Source organism: Plasmodium chabaudi, assembly GCF_900002335.3.
Source record: "Plasmodium chabaudi chabaudi strain AS genome assembly, chromosome: 12".
NCBI lineage: Eukaryota > Apicomplexa > Aconoidasida > Haemosporida > Plasmodiidae > Plasmodium > Plasmodium chabaudi.
The window spans coordinates 954,014-977,791 of record NC_030112.2 but is presented as its reverse complement, the minus strand read 5'-3'; the positions used below and the strand labels follow the sequence as shown (position 1 = coordinate 977,791).

Sequence of the window (23,778 nt, the reverse complement as noted above, 5' to 3'; positions counted from 1 at the left end):
TTTTTTTAGTATTTTTAAAAAATATTGGCTATTTTTACAAGTCATATTTGTTACTTTTTTGTTTTAAATATATATACTATACATGTATATACAAATAGTATTATGTATTTAGAAAAATGTTAGGCTAAATATTTTTCAATGCAATTAATTATTAACACTCTCCTCCTTTTTTTTGTAACTCTTATAACCATTTAGTAAAAAAAAATTATACCCATTATTTTGGCACTTCATTATTGCTATTTCATTTTCTTAAAAAAGCGAACCGCTATTTGGTGTCACTTGTTAGTCGGTATGTTTTCATTTTAAGTAAAGACACTTTTGAAATGGTAAAATGGTAAAATGGCAAAATAATAAAATGGCAAAATGGCAAAATGACAAAACGGCCAAATAAAACAAAAAAAATATGTATATTTTTTTTTCGTATTTTTGTAAAAATGTCCTATGCATATCATTCCCAGGGCGGCAAAAAAAAACAACATTTATCTTTGCCTATTAGCGAAAATAATTTTTTTTTTTTTTCAAGTATTATAAGAAATTGTTTTACCCCCATTTTGTTAATTTAATGTTTTGTGGTTTTCACTTTCTATTATTTATATATTTTTTTTTTGAAAAAAATATAAAATACAAAACGAATGAAACAAAATTTGTATTTTTAAATTGAGTTTTTTTTCAGTTACATATTCTATATATTCTTAACAAATAGGTAGTAAATGAAATGGGAAAAATAAAACAAATTTAAATATATAATGTAGTGAAAATATTTAAATTTATCGAATATTTTATTATCATCCTGTTTTATATAAACTTATATATATACGTGGTTTGTTTTTTTTAAATAAAACGAAAAATAAAATGTCTCAAAAATAAAATTACAACGTCTCAATTTGTTGAAAACCTTAAATAATAACAAAATTAAAAATAATAATAGTAATAACAACAATAGTAGGAGAGGAATGAGCATACAAATTTAGGGATCGAAAAAACTATCCCATAGAAATATCGTACATGAAAGAAATGGAGCCATATCAGGGCAGGCAACCAAATCGTACTGATGGTTTATGGAACTCCAATAAACAAAATAATCAACTAAACCAAAGAGGAAATATAAATAATCATAATAAAAGTTACAATGAGGAATACAATACACATTTTAAAGACCTACAAAATAATGATAATATAAAAAAAAAGGAAATAAATCCTCCAATTTTTAAAAATTATAATAATATACAGCCATACAGCCATATAAATAATCAAAAAAAAAAAAAATTTTTTTTTAATAATTTTACAAATAAAGCTAGTAACATTAATAATATTAATAAAGATTCGTCTATTGAAGGTAATATAAATAGAAATTGTGAAAATTGGACTAATAATACTATTTATGGATATGATGGGAACTACTTACCGCCTTCTTTATATAATAATAATAATAATAAATGCAATTACAAGTTTAATAACTTAAACATGAATAGCCATCATATTAATAAAAATAATATGTACATGCATAATAATATAATACATGAAGAATATCAAAATGTGAATAATATGCAGCAGGTATGTAACATAGCTAGTAATAGCAATATAAAATATAGAAATAAAAATAATTATATAAATAATTTTAATAAAAATGGAAAAAAAAGAAAATTAATAATGACCGATAGGGTGAATAACTTTGAAAAGAAACATAAATTGGAGGATAACTCCAAAGATGAAAATGAAGACATACAAAATAGTTTTACCAATTTAGTTCCGAATTTGGAAAATAAATTAAATATAAATAGTTCAAACAAATGTGAAGAAAATGAGGATGACGATGATGAAAATAATATGCAACCAAATGAATTATACACAAATTATGAGCCTTCCCAAAATAGTCATACAAATAATATCACAAAAACAATGGACATAGACAAACATGATGACAAAACAAATGAAAATTATATTGATGATAATCCTTATAAAATAAAACAAAATGATATACTTAAAAATGCAATAGATTATTTTTCGAACATTAATAAATACAAAAATGAAGAATTAAATTCAGATGATGATAGTGTAATAAAATTTGATGAAGATAATAAAAATATGTGTTATGTATGTAAAAAAAATATGTACATATATAAATGTCCATTTTGTGAAGCTAGGACATGTTGTTTAGAGTGTTCTAAGAATCATAAAAAATTATTTAATTGTAAAAATAAATTAAAAAAAGATTTTAAAATAAAACATATAGGAAGAAATAATTTTAATGATGAACTTTTGTATAAAGATTTTTTATTTTTACAAAATGTTGAAAAAATTGTAGAAGGAAATTATAAATTTATAAAAGTAAATGATTATGAAAATAAATCAAATATTTGGGGATATTATAGAGATAAAAAAGTATTTCATATTTTTAAGCAAAAAAAAATACATTTATTAAAAGCACCTATATATACAACTTTGCATAAAACAAACAAAACATGTATACGTAATAGTATTATTTATTGGACTGTTAAAGTTACATTTTCAAATTTAAATTTTTTTATAACACGAGATAATGTAAGTGAAAATTCGACGTTTCTTCAGCTCTTAAATACACTGTGTACAAAAACAGAAAGTCTGCAATCCAAGTTGAGCGAGTTCTTTAAAAACCTGGGCTCTCTCCGCATTTATTTAAAAAACGGGACAAAGGTAGAGGAACCCAACAACGAGGAAAACAAAATTGATAACAACGATAAAGACGTGGTTGGGGAAATACCCGAAGAACAAAATGATCAAACAGGTGACCAGACTTTTGAAGAAATCGAAAATTCACAAAAAAATGAATGTGACTTTTTTTCAGTGAAACATACAATCAATTATGCATTGATAAATCAATCATTTTATGAATATCCACATTTTTTTTTTGAAATTTTGTATGAAAATGATATACCAATTCCAAATCCTTTATATAAAGATAGTTCTACTTCAAAATAAAACAATAAAGGACATAATAACCGATCTCTTTTTAGTATAGAAAAGTATGAACAGGAGAAATATTTTACAAAAACAATGAAACAAAGTTGGAACAATAAATAAGTTAGTAAAATAAAAACAGAGTTTATGTTATAACTCAAGTGTAAGTTATACGTAACACTTACAATGGTAATATTATTGCTTCCTTAGGATTTTCATAATTTCAGTTGTTTTTTGTTTGGTTACTTATTTTATTTTTAATTTGTTTTTTTATTTTTCTTTTTTTGGTATTTAAACAACTTTTAAAATATAATATGAAAATATACTTGTATAAATATTGCAAATAAATCGGGTGATCAAAGGAAAACATCTTCCCTTGTGGTAAATGTATTTGTGATTTTTAAAACTAGTTACACATGTTCGCAAAAAATATTATTAAATGATATAATAATAAAGTAGAAAAACTATTTTTTATCTTTCCTTTATAATAATTCATGTTTAATATGGTATAAGTGATTATAAAAATATATTTATATATGGGCTAGGATACAAAATATGTAATATAACAAACACATGGAACTCATTCGTGCCAATATAATAGTATTAAATGTACTGTGCATATAATGTAATATTATATATATTTATATGAATACCTGTGTTACTACCATTATGATTATTTGTTTTTTTTTTTTTTTAATTTTATGCTTCCATCACATTTGGGAAACTTTTACATATACTAAGTTTTGTGGTAAAATTCCGCATTTTATTCAACTATACCTAGAAAAAATAAGATAATAATAAAAAAAAGGAATTATGAAAAGAATAGTTTTTTGAGAATATTCATTTGAGTTTCTCTAAAACTGTAGTAAATTCATTACTATGTTTTTTTTTCCTATCCCTCATTTGCTGTAATAATAATAAACAAATAATGTGAAAAAAAAATTATGAACGTTCATATTTTTTTGTTACTGCTTTTCTGTGGTACATTTTTATGCAAAAAAAATAGTAATAATAGCAATTTTCGAATTATACACCAAAATGGGACAAGAGGGAACAGAAAAAGAAATGTAAAATGTGTAAGGGAAAAGAAGCATTATAATTATATACATCCCAATGAAATTAGTAAAAATAAAAATGACATCCGTTATCATCACTACAACTTTCTTATAACTACATGCCCACAAAAAAAAAAACTGCTAGCCAAAAAAGAAAAATCTAAAAGGCAATATAACCTTAACAGTTCAGGTGAAGGTTTTTCAAACACAGTCCATACTAATGTTAAAAAAAACACAAACGATTATTCAGAAGAACAATTACCAACATATCATAAATACATTGAAAATTTCAAAACAAGAAAAATTATTCATCCAAGTATAAGAATAACAGATCATGATAAAAAATTTATGAAATGTAAAGAAAGTTATAATAAATTATATTCACATTTAACAGAGACTGAATTATTTGAAAATTTTTCATATGTTGGTAGACAAAGAAAAGGTATATTATCTCCAAAATATTATTTACCAAAATATATTGAAAGGCCAAATTATCACAAAACAGGTACGCCTATTTATGTAAATTATGAAAATAATTCAAAATCGAAGGAATGTATATCAATGAGAAATAGTAATAATGAAACGGAGAATGGTCACAAAACATATTCCACTACAAATAAATATGAATATGATAATGTAAAAACTGATTATGATATTGAAATGATTTCAAGAAATTGCAAATTTGCTAGAGAACTAATGGATGATATATCATATATAATATGTGAAGGTATAACAACAAATGATATAGATATATATATATTAAATAAATGTGTGAATAATGGATTTTATCCTTCTCCATTAAATTATCATTTATTTCCTAAAAGTTCATGTATATCAATAAATGAAATATTATGTCATGGTATACCAGATAATAATGTTTTATATGAAAATGATGTTGTAAAGGTGGATATAAGTGTGTATAAAGATGGATACCATGCTGATATGTGTGAAAGTTTTATTGTTCAAAAAATTTCAAAAGAAGAAAAAAAAAAACGGAAAAAAAATTATGACTATATATATTTAAATGATAAACTTCGAACTAAACATACAAAATATATTCTAAAATATAATTTCGACTTAACAACAAATAAAATAGTTAAAAAGGGAAAATATCCATCTGTTAGAAAAGTTAGATATAATCCACCAAATTCGAAAGAACATGAAAATGAATACATAGAAGAATATGATGATAATACTAACTCTGTTTTGGGGGAAAGTCCGTACGCTCATAGCTATTATACACATAATGGTGGCCCAAATAATGTTTCTGAAAATTATGAAGACGAACTTGAAAATTTTCATCGCAGATATGATGAAGATTTTATTTTTAATCCAAAAAAAGGAGAAGTATATAACAATCTTCAACAGTATATATATCAAAAGGGAATGGAAAAGGATAAAAATAGAAAAGAAACGAATAGAAAATTTGAATTTTTTGATACAAGTAATCAAGGTATAGCAAATATGAAAAAATTTATGTTTGAAAAAAATAGAGATTTAATTAAAACTGCTTATGATTGTACTATGGAAGCTATAAGTATATGTAAGCCGGGTGTTCCTTTTAAAAATATAGCAAAAGTTATGGATGATTATTTGAAAAAAAAAAATAATTCATATCAATATTATTCTATTGTCCCCAATTTATGTGGGCATAATATTGGGAAAAACTTTCATGAGGAGCCTTTTATTATACATACATTAAATGACGATGATAGAAAAATGTGTGAGAACTTAGTTTTTACAATCGAGCCAATTATAACGGAGCGTTCTTGTGATTTTATTACTTGGCCCGATAACTGGACATTATCAAATTCAAGGTATTATTATTCTGCTCAGTTTGAGCACACCATACTTATCACAAAAAATGGGGCCAAAATTCTTACACAAAAAACAGACACATCTCCCAAGTATATATGGGAAGACGAGGGAAATTAGCAGGTTACTAAATAGGTATTACCTTTATTATTTTTTTATATATTTTTTTGAATAATGATGAAAAAAATTGTTTATTATATATTTACTTGCCTGCCATTTGACAAAAAATGGCATTTTCAATTTTTTATATATGTATTTATATTATACTTGTTTTCCAAAATATAAATAATATATCACTTCATTTCGCTATTTTTTTTAATTTTGTTTCTTTGTTGTGCAAATATGCACACAACAATTTTTTAACAACTTTTTTCATTAATTGACTTATTTTAATATACCAAATTTGTCTATCATGTGAATATATGCACATATGCATATTGCGGAGTCATAAAAAAAGTACAAAATTTCAAATGAAAAAAACATCAAACATAGGGATAATTATATAGATATGCAAGATAATCGCTTTGCTTTAAAGCCAACTTATTATATATACTGACAGTGTAACCTTTGGTGTTATAGTCACAATGAGACCGTAAAAAACGTAATATATGCAATACATATTATGTGAATTGCTAGCAACATACAATAAGACTATTCTTGCCTGTTCATACGCATAAATCATTTTCTTATGACAAAGTCATATATTTTTTTCGTTTTTTTTTTTTCAAGAAAATATTGTATTATATAAATGAATTAATAGCTAGATATGTACATAATGTTTATCGTTTGCAATTTATTTCATTTTATTAGCCTTTTCCACAAATTATTCCTTAATAAAACATTCAATTAAAATTACATATAGCATATGCATGGTCATTAATATTTATAATTTACATACTATAGGTATATGTAAAATAAGAATATATTTTTTTAAATTCCCATCAATTATAATATTATATAAGAAAAATATAAAATAAAATAATTACACTAATTCCATATATTTTTTTGAGTATAATAAATTTTATTTTATAGTAAGCATGGAGTAGGTAAAATTGTGGGAAGCGATTAATAATGCGTTGAAAAAAAGTATAAGAATTTAAGAATATAAAAAAATTAGAAAAAATTGAAAAGGGCAAAATAAAAAGCAAAAGTAAATTAAATAACAATTGCATAATTTGAAATTTTTCATATGTATGATACAATAATATATATATGTTTTTTTACCTTTTTTATTTATTTTACTCCTTTAATTTATATCGTATATTGCGTGCAGTTCATCATTCGTTAATTTCGTTAATTTTATATTTTTTTATGTATATCTACTCTTGTTGTTTCCACTTTTTAAATATCATTTCTACGTTTTTAATTTTTTTAAACCTTTGGAATTGTTCCATAAAAAGAAAATAATTCCAAGCCGTGTATGGAAGTAGAAACAACATGTATATATATGTATGCATTCAGTATATATATAAATACATTTGCATATTTAGCAAAATAAAGACTGCTAAAATTAAAAAAAGTACATAAACGAGACATATATAAGTATAAAAAAACGGTCAGCATAATCGTACTCAACCGTTTTAAACGTTAAGCATAAATATAACAAAAAAAAACGAGCCGTCATGAAAAGCTAAAAGGATTTCGCGAACGGAAAATAACAAAATATAGCAAGGACACATAAATCACAATTCAGTGAATGCAAGTACATCAATATATACATAGTTACATAGATAGTGTGCACACAAAAACAACAAAGAATGAGCAAACCATGTCACGGCAATGCCTCAAATATACGCGATAGTAGCGTGTGTTATGACGAATACAATAATGAAGATTTGTTGCACCTAAACAAAAAAATAAAAATAAATAAAAATGATTTTTATAAAAATCCAAAAAATGGGTATAAAGAGCATAATTGTTATGAACCGCTAAATTCGTATGATATATTTCCTCATGGAGGTTTGTATTATTACGATATAATTATTAAAGACATTTTAAAATATGGATTTAGTAATAAAAATGCAGCATTAAAATATAAGCAAATAAATGAAAATTGTGATAGTGAAAGTTATGTTTATTTGGGTGCGGGGGTGCTAAAGAAAGAGCAAAAAAATAAAAAACATAGAGATAAAAATAAAATGGTTTTCATATTTTTTGTCAACGAAGTATTGTTAAAACGTTTAAGAAGTAAAGAGAGAAAACAGATAAGATGGAAAGAAAGAGAAAAGCATAAAAAAAAAACAAAAACAACAGAAAACTTAGCAAATACATGCTCCCCAGAAAATAATGAAAATAGTAATATTAAAAATGATCAATCTCACAATATTCCTAATGGTGATATAATATACAATTCAGCACCCATAAAAGAAGACGATACAAAATGCCAAGATCAAAATGGGGATGGCATTTTCATAAAACGGAAAAGAAGAAAAAGGCCCAATAATAGATTAAATGATATTAATTATATATTAAATGAAAAAATTAGAAATAAAAATATGTTTGTAAAAACAAAAGGCTCTTTATTTTATGAGTATTCATATTTAAATGAAGCAGGAGCATGTACCGATGTAAATAGAAATCAAAAATCAATAAATTTTGAATCGTTTTATAATGATCCTGAGAAAATCGATGGAAATACTAGCACATTAACTACGGGTGGATATTGCAAAAAGAATAACACACCAGAAGGATGTGCCAATTATAGTGATATCAACGATTATAACGGTAGCAGTGATAGTAGCGACTGTGATGATAGCAGTTATTCCAGCGATTGTAGCGACGAAAGCAGTTTTTATGATGACCTCATGGATCAAAAAGGGGAAAATAGTGCACCCAATGTATACACCGACAAAAATAATATATTCCTATTAAATATTTTGCATCATCAAAATAGAGTATATTCCGTTAAATGGAAAGAAGGAATAAGTGAAAATGTTTCGATCTTAGTTTCTATATGTTATGATGGATATATGTATATATGGAAAGAACAAACAAATTGTGAAAATAAAATAACATTTGTTTCTATTTGTAGAATATATATCCTATACTTTGAAAAAATGGTGAGTAATATTAAATGGTGTTGGGTAAAAAAAGAAAATGAATCTGATTATTATAATTTTATTATGAGCAATGTTACCACATCTAATGGAAATAGTTCTAACAAAATGAGCATAGCAAAAAACGAATATTTAATAGTATATGGTTGTAAAAATAAATTATTTAAGCGAACAAATATGGATATTACTCCCTATAAAATGAAAAATAAAATAAAAAATCGTATATATTTTAGCGAATTTGAAAATACAAGTGATGAAAAAGATTTTATGATATTTTCAGTATATGCAATATTTAATATATATAATAATAATATATATATAAAAAATATATTAAACTATGAGAATGTTCCAATAAATATAAATTTTAATTATATTATAAATGCTAAGATTGAATATAGCTTATTGAACACTTCACTAATTTCGATATACACTGATGATACTTATATTCCTAATAATGAATATAATATAAAATATGGTGAATGGAAAATAAAGCGAGTTTGTGATTATTTAAATAATTTCTTACTAAATAAAAACAATTCTAGAAATTATCTTAACCAGTTAAAAAAATCCTATATTTCAAATTTTATAAACTTGTCTAGCTGTAGTGACTCATCTTGCTCGTCATTCGATAAAGATTATAATGATGAAAAAAATACTCGAATAAGTTCAAGATATAGTATACATAATCTTAAAAATAATTCAAATAAACGAGGAAACAGAACCATCAATTATGAAAGTAATACTAGTAGTACTAGAACTTCCGAAAAAATAAAAGAAAGGAATTTTATATTTTTACAAAAACTTTTAAATGTAGTAAACAATTTAATGCCTCCCTTTTCGTTAAAAATATCAACAAAAAATTCGGATTTTTATAAAATTATTATTAAACCAAATGATATATGGATAAAAAAAAAGAAAAGTATAGGTGTTCGATATATACTTGATTATAAAAATTATGAATGTTCCAAGAGTTATACAAATAAATATCATTTTTTAAACAATGGGAGCAAAAAGAACATGAACTCACAACTTTTTTATAATATCGATTTTAATAATAATCAAAATGTTCTTATCATGGTAGACAAATTAAATAGTAAATTATATCTTTATGATTTCTCAACTTGCATAAAATTAAAACAATGCACAAATTTTGATCCATACCCTGATCAGGAAATACAAAATATAAAAATAGATGAAGGAATTGAAAATGATAAATTTACTGATATGAACATAAATAGTTACATAAACAATCAAGATGTATCAAGCAACATTGTAAGCGACGTCAAACATGAGGATAAGTCAAAACGAAAAACAACAAAAAAGTTTTCTCTTATATGTTGCCTAAACAGCATATACATAGACAAATATTATATTTTAAAATACAAAATTTACAATTTTTTAAGATTGAAAACGCATTTTATTTACAGCTATTCAAATAAAATTTGTAATTATTATGAGCATCTCAAGGCAAATAAAAAAAATACAATTTCAGCAAAAGAATTTTTAGAGCAAAAAAAACTTATTCCTTTAGTATATAAAAGTAAAATGATAGAAAATTTTGATTCCTTTTTTTTATTAATGTGTATTGATAAAAATCGTGAAAATATATTTGTGTTAAAGTCGGAAAAAATTAATATCGTTCAAAATTTAAAAATGATATGCATATTTGATGAAAATAAATGTGGAGGAATATCTAATCCTCAAAATAAAGGTATGCATTTTAATATATTAAACGAAAGAAAGGGTGATACAAAATATGACAATAATAATTGTGATGGTGATAATACCATGGAAAACAATAAATATTTAAATAAAGTTAAACAAGACATAGCACAAGTAGAGAAAGGCAGTTTTAAAATTACGGATTATGTGATAAAAGATTTTCATTTAGCTACTAAAAATGATGAGAAAGAAATTTTATTAACCATTAAATATACATACACCACAAATGATTATAATTATGGTGATAATAAAAAAAAAAGAAAAAAAAACGCCTATTTGCTTATAATATCAACATTACAAATTTGTAAGGAGAATTTTATTTATATCAACCTCAAATTAAAAAATATGTTCACATTTTTTAGTCCAATAAATGCCAATTTTTTATTCTCCTATTTTTACCTATCCTACCAAAATGTATATATCATTGCCACAAATCATACGGAGGCATCACATGCATATAACCGTGATAGTGTGCAAAATGATGGTGATAGTAAAAGCTTTGACAAGCAAGGGAATAACTATTTCACTGGCTATTATGGAAATAACGACGAAATAAATAATAAAAAAAAATATAGCACATTAAATAGTACCATTGACAACTCTGAAAATGTAAGCAAAAACCGTAAAAGTATTTTCTATGAAAATAATTATGATATATTTAAAAGTGACGAAGAAAACTCCCTTTTTTCATTTGAAAGGAGAAAAATGAAAATTATAAAAAATGGGCACACCGTTTTAGTTAATTTTGATGATAATTTTGAGGAGGAAAATAGTGAGAATAAAAAAAAACAACAAACAGAAAACAATGATAATGTAAACTACAAAATAAATAAAAAATTTCAAAACAAAAAGCATGTTGTTAATTTCTATCTTATATATCCAAATAGTGAGTTAATTATTAACTTTTTTCAAATTAAAAATATAGCCAATATTGTGCAAATTTGTTTATACGATAATTTCGTTTCACTCATTACACACAAGAAATTGCATATTTTTAATTTCAATAACATTTGTAACAATTTGATTAGTGAAGAAGTAAGTTTTTGTGGGTCAATAAATTCTAATAAGAGAAAGGGAATTTATATGGTATCACTTTCATTTCCTAAAATATTGCAAAATAAAATAAAAAGTAAAATATTTATGACTTGTTCAGGCGGAAAGGATGTATATTTTATTGTAGCTAGCTTTTTAGTAAATATGAAAAAAATAAATAAGCATATTAATAATACCTCTTTGCACACACAAAAAATAGAAGAAAAAGGAAATTATTATTATGCGTCAGTAATTTTGTTTAATAATGTTATGAATAAGAACAAATGGAATATTTTAAAATATAAAAATAGTTATCTTATTTTTTCAAGGAATATATATTTTTTGGAAAATAATTTACTTTTTTTGAAAAAAATGGGTTTTGAATATGAGCAGACGGTAGCTAACCAAGGAAGACTGATTGACGATGAAACAGAAAAGGAAGGAATAGAAAGTTCCAAAGATAAAAAAATAAATGAAAAATCGAAACATCATTTTTTTGTAGATAACGATGAAAATAGTCACATAAATAGCCATGGTAATTCACTGTCATTCCAAAAAATAAACTTGTTTAGAAATTTTAAAAAATACACAAAGAATAAAATGAATTCACAATTAAAACGAAGAAAACCTAAAACAGATAAATCATATAGAATATTTTATCACCCAATAAAATTATTGAATTATATAAAGATGGGTTTGTTTTCACATGTAAATGTCGCATTAAAATTATTGTTATATATATTGCTAAATAAATTATTTAAGAATAAAAACAAGTATCATATAAAAAAATCATGTGCTCTACATTATATATTTGACGAAAAAAAAAAAATGGAAATGTATACAAATTTGTTTGGAGATATAGCATGTGTAAAAAAATGCCAATTTTTGTTCGATTTAAATGTCATTAATACAGAAATTGAGAAGCTTTATAAAAATAATGAAAAAAATACTTCATGTATTTCAATGGGAGAAGTGGATATCGATGAAAACAAGTTAGTGAAAGAAAATGAAAAAACAAAAAAAGAGGATAATGATAAAGATAAATCAATATTTTTTTGGGACAATGATGCAGTTTCGCTAGACGATTTTAATTTATATTCAGACGACGACTCAGAAAAGGAAAAAAAGAAAAACTCAGAGGAATCTAACAATGAAGATGATTCTTCATCCTCGAAAAATAAAAAAAATAATTTAAAAAAAAAAGATGATAACACACTTAGCAGTGACGAATGGGAAGATGATGAAGAAACAAAAAATGAATTTTCAAAAAAAGGGCACGAAGAATATGAAAAAGAAGAAAAAGAATTTAAAAATTATTTAAAATGTTCAAATGTACTAAATTTGCAATTAAAAATTGAAGAAATCAAAATGCTTCAAATTTTGATACTTCATATGAATATTCCACATTTAAATGACTTTTTCCAATTATTGCTTTTTTGCATATTAAACAGTTTTTACTATGACTTAGAGGATGAAATCAAACCAAGAGATGATGATGATTACAATAATAGTGATTATGATAATAGTGACATAGATAGCGATAACGATAATAGTCAAGCCTCTTATAAGTCTGACAAAAAAAATAAATCACAGTGCCATTGTGAAATGTTTAATTTTAATATAAAAAAAGAAATAATTAAAACTGAACACTTTCATATATTCAACTATATAAATGATAATAAGGAGATTGATATTTCTTCATCCCTTGATAATTTTGCTCAAGTTGCATCCTTTTTTTCCCGTTTATATATTAATTGCTATTTTCTACTTAACATAAAAATAGATATGCATTATTCTTATTGCTATTTTCTTTATTTTATAAATCAAATGGTAGGAAAAAATATATACAAATATTTGGAAAGTTTTATAGCCAATTATAAATGTTTTTTTATTATGAATGTCACAAAAAAAGATCTTTTGAGTGTCGATTTGTTTAATCCAGTTTCTATTTCAGAAGAAATAAATCGAAGATTGGAAGAAACGAAAAGGAAAATAAAAGAAAATAACAGATATTATAGTCATATGGTACATAGGCGAAGTGTAATAAATAATTCGAGCCAACCAGGCAAGATGCAATTATGTATTGATATACGTAATGAGTTAGAAGATAATATTGACAATAATTTAATAAAAAAAGTGAAAGTAAAAAAGAATGTTGGGAAGCGTGTCAGCTTTAAGGCTAGTGATATAAATGATGACGAAAGTCGAGGAAATGCGAAGGTTTTCGAGGTAAATCTGAGCAATATTGAGATAGCGAAAAAAGACTTTTTTGAATTAGAGACAGATAACATATTAAAATATAGTTTATTTAATTTGTTTAAAGATATGAACATATTTTATTATATGCATAATAAGGAAATGCTATTTTATATACATGATGTATTAGTAAATAGAACGATAAAAAAAATAAATACAATAAATGCAGATGATAAAGAAAAGAATAATGAATTCAATGAATGTATGGATTTTTTAGCATTATTATATTTAGCAAAAAATGAGAAACAAAAATTAATGGTATTTTACAAAATAAAAAAACAAAATAAAATATATGACTTTTTATCTAACGACTTTAAAATACAAAAATGGATTACTGCGTTATTAAATAATGCATATAAATTAATGCAAATAAAAAGATATTATTTGGCTATAGCATTTTTTATATTATTGGGAGATGTAAAAGATATTGTAGATGTAATTCACCAATATTTACGTGATACACAATTAGCAATTTTTATTATAAGATTGATATATTTTTCATATTGTGAAACCGATGGAATATATAATAATGCAATTGGATGTGTTAGTAATGAAAATGAAATGTTTAAATTTAATCCCATTCTTGCAAAAAATACGGGTTCTCAATCTAATGAACAAGTTGCATCTTTGAGTTTACAACAAAATGAGGATCACGAAAATAGTGATATAAGTAGTAACGTCAGTTTAAGGAGTATTAGTATAGCAAATGAAAGCATATCTAATTTTGGTGGTTCTGTACAAGATGGAAAAAATATAGATATACTTTCAAATGCAAAAGAGAATAATAATAAAACTGTTAAGGATAGTGAAAGTTTTGAAAATAGCATAGCCAATTTTCTCCCCAAATATTTAAATTATATATTTGAAGTCAAATCATCTAGGGAAAAAAAAAGCGATTCAGATTTGCATGGGTATACTAGCATAGATAGTGAAAGTAGTTGTAGTGCTTATAAAAATGATTATTACTATGAATTAAATAAAAACAAAAGTTTTATTAATAAAAATATTTATTTTAATATTATTAAGTTGATCATTTTGGAGAAATATGAGGATGCATATTCAGAGTGTGAGAAAAGAAAAACAAATGATTTTTCTCATATTTTAATAAAAAATGTTATAAAAAATAAATTATTTAAGAAAGATATTGAAAGTAGTGGTAAGCCTAGTCAAAATGTTAATAATAAAAATTCGGGTAGTGTTACAAACAATTTTAATGCTAAACTTGATTTGGCTGAATTTTATTTTTGTTCTCAAGATTTTTTAAAAAAAAATATGTACAATTTATCTTTTATCTTTTATTTTGTTTTTTTTTATAATACAATGAAAGATGAGGCCCAATTATGGAATATTCCAAACGAGACAAAAACAGAACATTTAATAAGTTCAAATAGTTTATTCCAATTTTGCAAACAATATAATCCTATGTTTGTTATACTGTTTGAGATATATATAGAGAGTTATATTATTAAAAACCGAAATATATTTTCAATGTTATTTTTTTCAACTATTTATAAGCAAATGTGTTATAATATTTTATTATATAATAATTTTGAGCAAAATGAGAAAAAAGAAATATGTGATTACGGCACGGATAATACATGTGTTAATTTCCTGTCTCATATCAAATTATTGTCGAAGTTAATATATTCGATATCATTTAGAATATACAATAGTAAGGTTCAAAATGAAGATTATGTAAGTAGTGCTCATCAAAGTGGTGGCATATATAATAGTGAAGAGAATATTGCATATGATGGTTGTTTTTTTTTAAATCCCAACGCATCTAATTGTAACAGTAACTTTAAATTTAAGGGTATTTCGGAAATGCACCGATATCCTTCATTTAATGCACTACTAAATAATGAAGATGTAAATTTATTTAGCACGTCGAATAATATAATGGGAGAATATGATTTATGTTATGGAAACTCGTTAGGTTGGGAGAATGATAACGAAAACAAGAGTATTGTTATTCCGTTCATAAAAAAAATAAAGAATATAGAATATGTAGATAGTTTTGGAAAAAAACAAAATGTACATATTTTTTTAAATAACTTTTTTAACAAGCTTACATATTTATGTAATAAGAATAACAATTATATAATAAATTCATTTATATTGTGTGACAATTTTTGTAACGAAGAAAAAAAAGAAAATAATTGGCATGACGAAGAATATCATATATCCTTAAATAAATATAATAACATTTTAAATAACTTCTTTACATATATTTTCTATTTATATATTATTAATGAGAAGACAAAAAGTGATGTTATGATATTTATCATAAATAATATTACTTCCATCTTTTATATATATATAAATGATATAGTAAGCATAATTTCTAATTTCTTAAAAAAAAAAAAAAAATCATTGTTATATTTACATGTTCCTTTTCTTCAATTGATATTCCTTCGAATTATTTTAAGCAACTATTTTGTATATGAAAAAAGACAAGAGAAACTGGAAAAAAAGAGAAACAGAAATTGTGAAAAACAAACGAATGAATATGATTTGAAAACAAAATTGGAGAACTCAAAATGTTATAACACAAGTAATGCACAAGAAAATGTAAAAAATATTTCAGATATAAATAAGATGGGAATAAAAATTCATGAGAAATATTTCTTTTATTATATCCATTTGATTGATTTATTTATATGTTATATCAGTGTAATGGTGATATGTATAATCATGTTAAAAAAATATTACTATTTTTTTGAAAACGTTGGTGTTGAAATAGATAGAGAAAATAGTATGCGATTTGACAGAAAAGCTAACAAAAATAATAAGGAAGATATATATGGTCATACTAAAAGACAAACACTAAAAAAGTTATTCGGAATTTTACATTTATTTTTAAAAAAAATTAAAAAAATGAACTGGAATGTTGAAAATGTTTATAAAAGAAAAACAACAATTACAACAGCTCTTTTGAAATTTATAAGAAAAATTTATATGTGTAAAAAAAAAACAAATAAAAGGATCCGATTTAGTCGTATGCATAAGGGAAATGACAAAGCAAAGAAACATAATGGAGTTGAAAATGGTTTATCTGAAGAAGCCAAATTTTTTTATAAATATAATAATGAATGTACAAATGAACTGTTTGAAAAGAGAGAAAAAAATGTAACAAAAAAAGGCACTATTATTTCAAGTTCTGAAAAAGGAATAAAAAATGATAGTAAAATAACTGAATCTGATAAAATGAATAATGATAATAGTTTACAAAATAAAAATTTAGATCCTTTTGTTAGTGGAATAGATCATCAATCTAGTATAAAATCATGTGGATATTTACAAAAAGTAGATAAATCATCATTTTCTGAAATTTTATTTGAACGTTTTTGTATTATTAATATTTTCCTTTCGATTTTCGAATTATTAATGAGCAATTTTCAAATCTTTGCATATAAATCGAATATATTTACTTGGAACATGCATTTAAAAAAAGAATGGGGATTGAAGAAAACCAAAAGGAAACAAATATTGAATCAGCTACCTCCAATAAATAAAACAAAAAGAAGTTATGCTGGAAATAAATTAGATGATAATATAAATAATCAAACTAAATCGAACTTAAAATATGCAAATTTTGTATCTATAGATTATAATGGAGCAAATAAATATACTCACATATTTTATTATAAAACATGTATAATGCTTGGGGTTTTAGAAAGTATATCAAATTTTATAAATAAATATTTTTTTCCGAAATTAAAATTATTACTATATAAATCAGCATATAATGTAAAAAATACACTATTAACATTTTTATCGTTCCCATTTTTTATAAATAAAATAAAAACAAAAACAGGTTTTATAACATGTGAGCATTTCATTGATTCTCATATTTCCTATTATTACAACAAGGAATTATATTCTATTTGGAAATTAAATAATTGTACTTATAGAACGTTTATTTTATTTTTCAATAAATATTTTTATTCCTATAATAATTATATGAATGATAAAATATATCCTTATAAAGACAAATTACTAATGAATATTACAAAAAACAATTTAAAACTGGATATAAGCCCAAATGGCATTTGTGATAGTGCTGAAAATAAAGATGATATATATTGTGTCGAAAATTTAAAAAAAAACGAGCTTTCATATAATATGTATGAACATAATTTGACACAAAAATATAATCAGGAAATAGAAAATGAGAAACACATTTTGATGAACTACAAAGTTAGTAATACACATGATGAAAAGGTTAATGATGTATATGAATATACTAATCGAGAAAATCAATATAATTATAATTATAAAAAATTTTATGATTTATATAATAATGGATTTCGAATTTGTGAAAAGAATTATTTGGTTTTACCAAATGTCAATATGGAAAAGAATGGTGCAGCTTATAATCGATCTAACTTTTTATTTAAGAAATCAAAAAGCCAAGACAAATTGTTTACTTTTACATCAAGAATGAATTTTTTTAAAAAGTTTAGAAAAAACACCGAAGAAAAGGAATACTTAATAAAAGAAAGTTCAAATGACATGGCTAATAATGATATGTACACGAATCCTGTAGGTACACATACTACCTCAACTGGACCTGAAAAAAAAAAAAAAAAAAAAAATAGAAAAAAAGAAAGAAACAAAGAGAGCAGTGCATATAACTCAGTAGATTATGATAACATTTTTAAAATAAAAAATGCAATCGTTAGGGAAAGTAGATTAATCATGGAAAGAGGGGATGAGAACGAAGAAGTTATGGAACAGATAGTAAAAAATAAAAATTATTTATATGTTCAAAAAAATTATGCAGTTAATCTAAATGACAATAGTAACATTTATACAAACGAGCAAGACATCGGCTCGGTTGAGTTTCATTTACAAAATAGTGAGAAAACTGAAAAAAATTCGCAAATCCGAAATATGATCGAACTAAAGAATAAGCACAAACATAAGCATAGGCACCGACATAATAAGATTCCACATACAATACCTTTGTCACTCCTTTTTAATAACATAAATGAGCGTCATGTTATAGAGAAAGATAAAATAAATAATTCAAGCAGTACTATTGTATATATTCGTAGAAAAAATAAATTAAAAAAAATATCAATTTTAGATCATTTGAAAAAGCTTAATAAAAAATGTAAATTTATTAATTATATATTATATAGTGATTTGCATCATGAATATCAAGATGAGCCAAAGAAGTCTCGAGTAAATATCGATGGAGGTTCTATAGCCAAACTTGGGCATAGTGTTAATAATTTAAATGATGAAAAAAATAGTATAATGACAAATATGCAAAATAAGAAATATAATGATATAGTAGAACCAGAACAGAGTCCCATAAGCAAACCTAGCATTATAAATGACAACAATGAAGTTGTCAAACTATCGAGGAGTGTACAAACCAAATCAATAAGCTTTAATGAAAGTAATAATACATATAGTAGTCCAAATCAATTATATTGTGTAAAAAGGAATGATTTATATGAAGAAAAAGAAAATAAAAAAAGAATAAAGCATGATGATATATATATTAATATAAATATGAATAAATTATTATATATATATAAATGTATGCATATACAATGTATGCACAATTTAACTCCTCTATGTTCTCTCCTAAATAATTATGTACCTAATGATTGTAGTATAACCAATTTTTTTAGCAATTCATATAATAATTATTTTGTTAATAATATTTTTTTTCACAATTTTTTTTATACCTATGATAATAATCTTGTTTTGTTACTCAATTCTGGAAACATGGATCCAGTTAGATATACATGTGCACAATATGAAGAATACGAGGATCAAAATTATTGCAAACCTAGTGGCATTCCTCCATTTTTAGATCATACTGATAAATTGTTGGAAAAGAGTGGAGATAAAGATTTATGTCAATTATACAAGGATGAAGAAACGCATACACCAATTAATAGTCGACCCATATTGATAAGAGATAATTATAATAATCGTTGTAACGAAAATATATTACCATTTGATAATACAAGAGAAATACGTGAAAAGTTGATAAAGAATATACATCAATATCAACCGGAGTGTGAAATGAAAAAGAATTTTACAATCTCCAAAACAGCGGAAAAATATATCGAAAAAATATTATTACTTTTATATAATAATATAGATTTAAATGAACGAGATAAAATAAATGGAAATAATAAAGATGTGTATGATAAAACAAGGGGTGAAGGAACAAAAGAATTTGATAATTTATTTGAATATATAGATAAAAATTTAAATAATTGTTTAAGAAAAAAATATAATTTTATTTATAATATTACCGATCAAAAGAATAATTTATCATACTTAAAAACGGGTGCAATAATATCCCATCCATTCTTACCTGTTTATGCACTTGTACATATAAATAATGAAAAAAAAATAAACACCGACCATGAATTAGATAAATATAAATTTAAAATAAGATTATGTAAATTTACAAATAAATCAGATGATATATCCTATAAGTATGGGGACATAATTACGAGTGTTTTATGGAACACAAATGGAAATTTATTAATAATATCTGATGATCGAGGTTATTTATATATTTATAATATATTTTTAGGAAGCTTTATACAACGAAAAAACAAAAATAAATTACATCATAGTCAAGGAAATGATGTAACAGGAACGAACACAAATGCAGATAATAATGTGAACGGTTCATCTTACGATGTTAATAAAAAACAAGATGTAGCGAAAAATGGATCGAAATATAAAAAAGGTAATTTAAAACGATGTAATAAAAATGAATCATGTTATGATAAAGAAACGGATGGAAATGAAGAATATTTTCACTATGATGATGAGGACGAAAACGATGAAAATAATGGGGAAGATAATGAATATGAATGGATAGAACAGTATGGAGAAGAAAGAGATGAATATGATGAAGAAGGAGATTTTGATGGAACTGATGAATATGATGGTGTTGATGATATTGAAAGAGATCGTGAATTAGGAGAATTTGATGAGCATGTTAAACAAGCTAAAAATATAGAATCCGAACAAAGAAAAAATGGAAAAAATAAAATGAGCGATAATAAATATAATTTTACAAGTAGTGAAGCAAAAAATTCTAAAAAGAAAAAAAGTGATGATACTAGTTTTGGAAGTAAAATAAAAGGAAATAATAAAATACGAAATTTTTTTAAAGATAATTTTTTAAAAAAACATAAAAATAAGAATTCCTTGGATGTAGGTAGAAAAATGAATGAAAAAAATCAAGATGAAAAAAAAAAAAAAAAAAAAAATATATATATTCATAAAAAAGGATATATTATAAAAGAAGCTATGTGTATAGTTAAACTTCATGATGAAATAATTGATGTTAAATGTTTGGATGATAATAATTTTTATTTAATTACCATTGGAAAAGGAATAAATACAAAATGTATAAACAACCATACAGCATATATAAATTCAAATTATATACAAAACGAATTTAATCAAGAAAATTTTATATCTCCAAAAGAAACTATAAATGTGCATAATCTGAATAGTCACGATCATTTTTTAAAAACAAATCTAGCAAAAGATAAAAATAGCCACGATCGTAATATGTCAACCTATGCTGAAGATAAACATCTAACTACATCGTCTCAGCAATGTAACATAAATAATATAAGTCAAACGGATCAACAAAATGACATCACAGATGGATATAACAACGGGTACTCCTGTAATGATACACACACTGTAACTAGTAAACAAGATGGACACCATTTTAATATGACAAGCAAATATGAAGATTATGAAAAATGGAATGAATCGAATGTTAAGCAAAGTGGTGAGCAAGGCTGTGATAATATAAGTGGAAAAAATTTTCATTTAAAAAAAAAAAAAAAAAATTATAAAGAGGTTGAAAGAAAAAGTGCTAATAATATTGACACATTTTTAAATCTTCATGTTTTTAAAAAAAAACATTCTTATTTTAAATCTCGATTTTTTTATTTCGATTCACCAAATATTGTATTTTTCAATAAACATAAGAAATTAAAAAATATATTACAAGAAAATTTATGTATATGTGTGTGGGATTTATGTTCAATGTTAACCAATGAGCAGAAAATATATTTACTAGATAAAAAAAATATGAATGTTAATAAAAATGTGAATGCTAATGATATAGGTGGAAATGGAACATCAAATAATGTCAGTTTTGAGACGGGGCATGATACTTTAAAAAGTAGCAACATTAATAAGGGAAAAAATAAAAAACTACAAAACATTATTTTACATCCAACATTGGTATGTATTATTAGTAATATATCAAAATATAAAAATCAAATGAATAAAAATAAGAATACAGAAAATGAAAATTTTATAACATCTTTTTGTTCTTGGATACGTCCTAGTAATTACATGCACAAGATTGATAATCCATTTGAAAAAGAACAGAATGAAAAAATAAAAAAACAGAAAAAAAGACTTCACAAAAATTATTATAGTGATCAAATTGTGAAAAGTTCTAATATCTCAAATCAGGGTAGTCCAAATGATTTTCCTAATAGTGCTATAATACGTAGTATCAAACAAAATAAAAATAGTAAAATAATAATAAAATCTAAAAAAGCTAGTAAACAAAAGAAAAGCATGTTTTGGAATTTTTTCAAAAATAAAATATATTCAAACAGCTTCTCGGGAGATTCTTACATATTTTATGGCGATCAAATGGGATATATACACATTATTCATTTGCAAACATATAAAGAAATTTTATGTTTTAAGGCCTTTGATGTTCCAATATTTAAAATATTTACAACAAAAATAGATGCGATTACCAAGTTACTAATTTTGGCGGACACCAAGGTAGGTTTATTTTTTTCATCTCTTCATTTTCACTATTCTTACATTGCTTATTTTTACTTTTCCCTTTTTGTATGCCCATTTCATGTGTTTCTTTCTTTTCCTTCCGCAGCTGCGAATATACGAAATCGTGACCCCGCGCGAAATCTGCTTTATAAAGGAGGTCGAAATAAATCATGAGTTGTCTCCTAAAAAATGTATTTGCGAAGAAAATTTAAATGAACTAAAAGAGAAAAGAAAAATTGAAGAAAATGAAAATGAAGGAATGTCGATATTTAATCTGTCCTATTTCTTATCATCAAATTACCATAAAAAAAATAATAGTGCAAGGAGTGAAGAAAAAGTTAATGTAATAAATAATACATCAAAAAATAAAATAAATTTTGAAAATGGTAGTACATTAAATGGTACAGTCTCAACACTTGATAATATGACACAAATGAGAAATAAAACAAATACAAGTATATCTAAAGAGTCTTATAATAATGCAAAAAATAATAGCATTATATATAAAAATTCAGTAAGTAATTCATCTTTCGGTTCAGTTAATAATTTTAAAAATATGTCTGATAGTGATGATGCTGAAAATAGTAATAAAGATGCTTATCAAAGTGTTATAATTGGTGGTATAAATTTTGGATATTTAGGTTTGAATTTTTCAAAATTTATTAATAATAAAAAAAATAAAAAAATAATTGATGCCTACTTATTAACAAACTCCCATTTAGTTACCATATCAAGCAACGGAACGATTATTTTGATTAAAATATAGCTAGCCACCATTTTTATACCATTTTTATACCATTTTTATACCATTTTTATACCATTTTTATACCATTTTTATACCATTTTTATACCATTTTTTATTAATTTTTTACCTTTTTAAGTTTGTTGAATGAAAATAGTAGTGATACATTGTATGTGCATGTGTGCAAAACTTTATTTAGTTTATTTTTATTTTATTATCATTTTTTTTAACCTTGTTTCATTTTTGCAAATTCTACAACTTGCGCATATATAAGTATGCTTCAGTTTTAACGTTTTGAAAAAGTTTATTCAAATATATTTGTAACATATTAAGCCATAAAGTT

General features: G+C 23.9%; 3 protein-coding genes across 3 annotated transcripts; all 3 read left to right on the top strand.

Moving 5' to 3' along the window:
* Window positions 1-1,005: 1,005 nt before the first annotated feature.
* PCHAS_1226900 (zinc finger protein, putative) lies at window positions 1,006-2,958 on the top strand (the record flags this gene model as incomplete). Its single annotated transcript, XM_016798928.1, has 1 exon — window positions 1,006-2,958. One exon carries the CDS (start codon window positions 1,006-1,008, stop codon window positions 2,956-2,958), a length of 1,953 nt encoding a protein of 650 aa, XP_016654283.1.
* A 923-nt stretch (window positions 2,959-3,881) lies between these two features.
* Window positions 3,882-5,927, top strand: PCHAS_1226800 (methionine aminopeptidase 1c, putative; the record flags this gene model as incomplete). Its single annotated transcript, XM_731526.2, has 1 exon — window positions 3,882-5,927. One exon carries the CDS (start codon window positions 3,882-3,884, stop codon window positions 5,925-5,927), a length of 2,046 nt encoding a protein of 681 aa, XP_736619.2.
* A 1,637-nt stretch (window positions 5,928-7,564) lies between these two features.
* On the top strand, window positions 7,565-23,459 carry PCHAS_1226700 (conserved Plasmodium protein, unknown function; the record flags this gene model as incomplete). The annotated part of the gene is made up of 2 exons (XM_016798927.1): window positions 7,565-22,690; window positions 22,800-23,459. 2 exons carry the CDS (start codon window positions 7,565-7,567, stop codon window positions 23,457-23,459), a joined length of 15,786 nt encoding a protein of 5,261 aa, XP_016654282.1.
* Between the last annotated feature and the right edge of the window lie 319 nt (window positions 23,460-23,778).